The sequence below is a fragment of the Nicotiana tomentosiformis genome, chromosome 3, assembly GCF_000390325.3.
Source record: "Nicotiana tomentosiformis chromosome 3, ASM39032v3, whole genome shotgun sequence".
NCBI classification, from domain to species: Eukaryota; Viridiplantae; Streptophyta; class Magnoliopsida; order Solanales; family Solanaceae; genus Nicotiana; species Nicotiana tomentosiformis.
The window spans coordinates 12,719,057-12,724,992 of NC_090814.1; the positions used below are offsets into that span (position 1 = coordinate 12,719,057).

General features: G+C 35.1%; 1 protein-coding gene across 1 annotated transcript; it reads left to right on the forward strand.

Moving 5' to 3' along the window:
* The first annotated feature begins 675 nt into the window (after window positions 1-675).
* On the forward strand, window positions 676-5,242 carry LOC104108350 (calcium-dependent protein kinase 32-like). The gene is made up of 8 exons (XM_009617359.4): window positions 676-1,686; window positions 1,990-2,113; window positions 2,193-2,336; window positions 3,223-3,375; window positions 3,485-3,600; window positions 3,760-3,927; window positions 4,418-4,648; window positions 4,762-5,242. Exons 1-8 carry the CDS (start codon window positions 1,189-1,191, stop codon window positions 4,915-4,917), a joined length of 1,590 nt encoding a protein of 529 aa, XP_009615654.1. The 5' UTR covers window positions 676-1,188; the 3' UTR covers window positions 4,918-5,242.
* Window positions 5,243-5,936: the final 694 nt, after the last annotated feature.

The window sequence follows — 5,936 nt, forward strand, 5'->3', positions numbered from 1 at the left end:
TAGAAGTGGAAATAGGACTTTTGCAAACTTCAAAATACAAAATTCCTACCATGCACATATGTTATATAAATTCACATACATATATTTGCATCATTTTTTGATTTGTCAAATGACTAATGTCACTGATAAATTAAAACATGTAAATCATGTTAAGGCTCAAGTTTCTCAGATGAATTAATTTTGAATTTCAACTTCCTAGTTATATATATTGTTAAATAATATTATGGACTTATTCGAACTCAGAAGTTTTGATTCAGATTATGCATACGTGCTAACAAATTTATTACATAAGTAAAAATACTATATTTCGAACCCACTTAGTTTTATTTTTCGAACTCAGAACTATAAGTTTAAATTTTTTATTCGTCTCTGACCAAAAGCAAAAAAAGATATAAAACCAAGGTTACTTTGGTAAAACAACCAAACCAATTAAACTATTTCTCCAAGAACCAGCCAAATAACTTTCACCAAGATCTTAAACTAATGTTCATTTGCTACAAAAGAGTAGTAGTAGTATTTTTCATAAACATAAAAGATAAAAAAGTGAATAGAAATTATGATTATTACTATGTGATTCTGATTTGGACAATTTTGTTATTTGTTAAAATCAAGAAGAGCCGAAATGAGTCAGTAAGTACAGAGCTACAGTTGAATAAGAGGTTGCCGCGAAATGGGGTTTTGACCTTTTGGGGGTTATTTTCACACGCTAAATTCCTCTTCTCATCCATAAATCACCCCCTCCTTCTTCCAAATTCTACAACTCCCTCTAAATTTTCACATTTTTTTGGGAAAATTCTACTTTTACTCCTTTCTGTTTCTTCTTTTGTGGTTTTCTTGAGGAATTGGACTTTGTTCTTTAGGAAATTAGAACTATCTCGGTGTTTCTTTGTGCCTTTACCTCAAAATTTAAAACCCCAACTGGGTGTTTTTAAGATCTCAGATTTTTCTGAGTTGGTTTTTGGAGTTGTTGAAAGATTCAAAGGGAACCCCACTTGCTGTTTTCTTGATATCTTTGTGTTACCTTTGTCAAAATTAAATTTTGATTGCTTTTTACTAGTGTTTTGGTCAAATTCTTTGACCCTTTTGGGTGGAGATAAGGAGGGTCAAAATTGGAGCTTTGTTCTTATTATTAGTTGCATAAAACTAAGATTTTGAGCCTCAAAAGTTGGGTTTTTGAAGGTATTTTTCATGGGAAATTGTTGTGCGGTACCTAGTACTACTGATATAGATGAGCAGAAAAGGGGAAAAAATAAACCAAATCCATTTTCTACGCATAATCATGGAAATGGTGGGTGCAAATCCTATGTGTTGGAAAATCCAACAGGTCATGATATTGAGACCACATATGAACTAGGACGTGAGCTTGGCAGAGGTGAATTTGGGGTTACATATTTATGTACTGAGAAATCTACAGGTGAATTTTATGCTTGTAAATCAATATCCAAGAAGAAGCTAAGGACTAGAATAGATATTGAGGATGTGAGGAGAGAGGTTGAGATTATGAAGAATTTGCCTCAGCATCCTAATATTGTTACCTTAAAGGATACTTATGAGGATGATATTGCAGTTCATTTAGTGATGGAGTTGTGTGAGGGTGGTGAGCTCTTTGATCGGATTGTCACGAGGGGGCATTATACTGAGAGGGCTGCAGCAGCTGTGACTCGCACTATTGTCGAAGTAATTCAGGTGACAATTCAATATTCTTGGTTTGTTTATGATATACTTTTGCTTCCTTTGCTGTTTAAATGTCAACTTTCTGTTAGTAACTGGTAGAGTTGGAGAACAAAAAAAGAGCTTAGTGAATGTTCGATGACAGTTAATTTTAACTGCTTAGCTTCTAGGTTCGGTCGCAGTTAACTTTAAGAATCTGCTAGCTTATTGAGCACATACTTTAACCAGTGATGCAAAGGTTGTATTGTTTTTGAATTGTTGCTCCGACTGATTATTTTTTCTGGAAAAATTTCATGATTCTCTTTGCTTTCGTAACAGATGTGCCATAAGCATGGTGTCATGCATCGGGATCTCAAACCTGAAAATTTCTTGTTCGGAAACAAGAAGGAAACAGCACCACTGAAGGCAATTGATTTTGGGCTCTCAGTATTCTTTAAGCCTGGTAAAACTCCTAATATTTTTATGTTACTCCTGGATTTGCATAGTTGAGCATTTTATTCACTGTTGCGCTGATTTTACAGGAGAGAGATTTAATGAGATTGTGGGAAGTCCCTATTACATGGCTCCTGAGGTGTTGAAGCGAAACTATGGTCCAGAAGTAGATGTATGGAGTGCTGGAGTCATTCTTTACATCTTGCTATGTGGTGTCCCACCCTTTTGGGCAGGTCGGTTTAGTTACATTGCCAAATGTTTCGTATTTCTCTAAGGCTATATTTCTCTAAGGGAATGGTGCATTCTTTCCTTTTTTTCTTTCCCTGTCGATATTTGATACTTGATATGCTATCACCATCACTAATTTCCTTTTCGGAGGGATTGAAGGGGTGTCACTACTCCTGGGTATTCCTAGCAAGAAGTGTAGAAACAGAGAACTCAGTTATCTGGTATCTTAGGTTCAGACACTATGTGTATTTTACATCCAGTGCCATAGTAACGTAGAAAATCTACTTAACCAGGCTTTTTAACTATCTAAACTTTTTTTCACGCATTCTCCCTCTGACTTGATTTTAGTGGAGGGGAAGTGATAGTTTTAGAGCACTACACTTGAGGAGCCGGCGTTTTAAAAGAGATTTGAATAACTTTATTTGAATGTAAAAGATGCAAAAATGCCTTTTCAATTTTGTGTACTACAGTCCTATTTTGTCACCTTTGTGCCAAGATACCTAGGTATTACTCATTTAGTTAATTGTTACTTGAGTTGCCCTTGTTATCTGATATATCCCAAATTAAATTACTTAGATTAGATGGTTGTCCAAACTAGCTTTCTTCTATATTACATTGTTCTTGAACGAAAAACATATGTTACTTCCCAAGACTATTTGAAAAGTTTTTCTGTACAAATTTGTTGTTGATACAAATCATTTGGTCCTGCGCATAACTTAGATTGAACTTTTGTAATGTATTCCAAAGTAAAAGTTATCAAATGCCATGATAACAAAACAATCAAATGGAAGAGTATTGTTTATGTGCAGTAAGGTGCTTTATCAATTAAGTAACTATTTCCGGGTTTCCAGCGGTCATATGTATGTATTTTTTATCTGTTCCTCATTGCAGAAACTGAACAAGGAGTTGCTCAAGCGATCATTCGATCTGTTGTGGATTTTAGAAGAGATCCTTGGCCAAAGGTCTCTGATAATGCAAAGGACCTTGTGAAGAAGATGCTCAACCCTGACCCTAGCAAGAGGCTTACTGCTCAGGAAGTGCTAGGTAAACTATGCTCTAGAACAAAGCATACCAATTTAGAATTCATTATTCCATTTTTCAAAGTCCGTTGAAGTTGATTTACAACTCATTGCCGAATATATTTTCTTTGCAGATCATCCTTGGATACAAAATGCTAAAAGGGCGCCAAATGTTTCTCTCGGTGAAACAGTGAAAGCAAGGCTCAAGCAATTTTCTATGATGAACAAGCTTAAGAAAAGAGCTTTAAGGGTGCGCGATTCTGCTCCTAGCGAAACAAGATTATTGTTTCTCCGTCATTTTTTTTCTTCACTTCAAATATTTTTCTGAAATCAGGTGGCTAGTCTTGGATTGCATAGCTTGCAAATTTTCTACATTTTGTTTCTAAATTGTGCCTTTTCTACCTCACAGGTTATTGCTGAGCATTTGTCTGTGGAGGAGGTGGCTGGAATAAAGGAGGGATTCAAATTGATGGACATAGGAAACAAAGGGAAGATTGACATGAATGAGTTGAAAGTTGGATTGCAGAAGCTTGGACATCAAGTCCCAGATACTGACGTACAAATTCTAATGGAAGCTGTAAGTGTTAATTTTTTCCAGAATCATTATTCTTTTTGACTTGAAATGTTTGCAGACGCTTAGCTAATATAATCCTGGCAAAATTTAAGTTACATACTTCTTCGATCTTGGTAGCTTTGACGGAATCACCTTTTCTCATGACCCTTGCTAGACATCTGGTCATACATAGTATTAACTAAAAGAACTTATTACTATATTAGAACGACAGCCATTGGCGTAGAAGCTTCCCAACGTATGTGGCGGTGTTTGACTGGGCACGGTGTTTAAGAAAGAAAGGAAAACTTGTGGTCTAGAACAAGCCATATATATTTGTGTGGCTATAATATCATCTCATTAAGGGTAAGATGGGAAATTTAAAGTTTTGTTTCCAAATAAAGATGATATTATTTTTGGGATGGGCTAAAAGGAAAGTATGAACACATAAATTGGGATAGAGACATCTTTTATTTTGCCAAATCAGAAGAAAAACTAAACAATGATACTTCAACAGGGCGATGTTGATAAAGATGGATATCTGGACTATGGGGAGTTTGTGGCAATCTCAGTCCACCTTAGGAAGATGGGCAATGATGAGCACTTGAAGAAGGCATTTGAATTTTTTGATAAGAACCAAACTGGGTATATAGAGATTGACGAGTTAAGGGAGGCATTATCTGACGAGATTGAAACCAACAGTGAAGAAGTTATTAGTGCAATTATGCAAGACGTGGACACGGACAAGGTCAGTTATACTTTTCAGACTCGTCTGACTTCTAAACCTTTTTTGGAGCAGGGAAAAATGACATGAAATCAAAATGCATGGTATTCATATGCTAGCGTTCTATTCTTTTGCAGGACGGACGCATAAGTTTTGATGAGTTTGCTGCAATGATGAAGGCTGGTACAGATTGGAGAAAGGCATCACGACAGTATTCACGAGAACGATATAATAGCCTCAGCTTGAAATTGATGAAAGATGGATCCTTACATGGGAATGATGATAGTAGATAGCTTGAGAAAAGAGTAAAATCCTTGGCTCGGGAGTATTATGAAATTTTAAACGTAAAAAGCTCATCTTTTGGCTTTTCAACATTCTTTTTACACTTTTTAACTTTGATTTTTCCCACCTTTTGTTGTTTGTCTGACCCCCCCCCCCCCCCATGGTAGGGGATCAATGGTCCCCAGTTTTTGCAATTATGTTGGTTTTTTCTTCTTTTGTTTGTTTGGAAGGTTGAAGAAATGTGTATGAAGTATAGGAAGGTGATTATTCTGGTTGTAAATAGTCTGTAATGTACACTTTCAATTATTCAGTCATGAAAAATCAGTTATTTGAGTATATCATTTTCCGTTTAAAATTTCAAGTGGTTTATGTCTTTCTTATTTTTTGTATTATTTCCTGAATTTCCTAAAGAAAATCTGAATATCGTTTCTCATCCCATTATATATTAGAGAAAACTGCCCAGTTTGGCCTTCAAAAATGCTATCAATATTAGCCAAGTCATAAAATGTACCAATATTAGTCCAATTGGCTACTTGTATGTATCTCCCTTAAAACTTTAGTCTAATTGGACCCCTTAATTTCTTAGCAGCTTTTTTCCCCAATTTCTTTCTAGAAACATCACAACTTACTTTCAGCTTGAGAGCAAAGATAGTTCAACATTCTATAGCTTGTCCAGAATCAAGTCTGGACAAGTGTTTATCACAAAAATATTACAAATTTTTACATAAACCAATGCCGGAAAAGAGAGACGGAGAAACTTGCGAGTTAATGATAGAAACCAAAGTGCAAAAAAGTGATAAATGAAAATCATAAATGCGAGTATATTGATACAGTAGCTTAGCAAAAATAATTTGAAAAGTGAAGAAGAAGATGAGCTAAAATTCCATTGAGCTCGCTTAAACTTGAATTTGAAAATTTATGTTTCCAAAATTGAAATTTATTCGAGTGGGTATTGTTGGAATAGATTGGGTATATCTTAAGGAGTTTAATATCAATTTTGAGATAATTTGATAGACTTAAATTTAAAGTA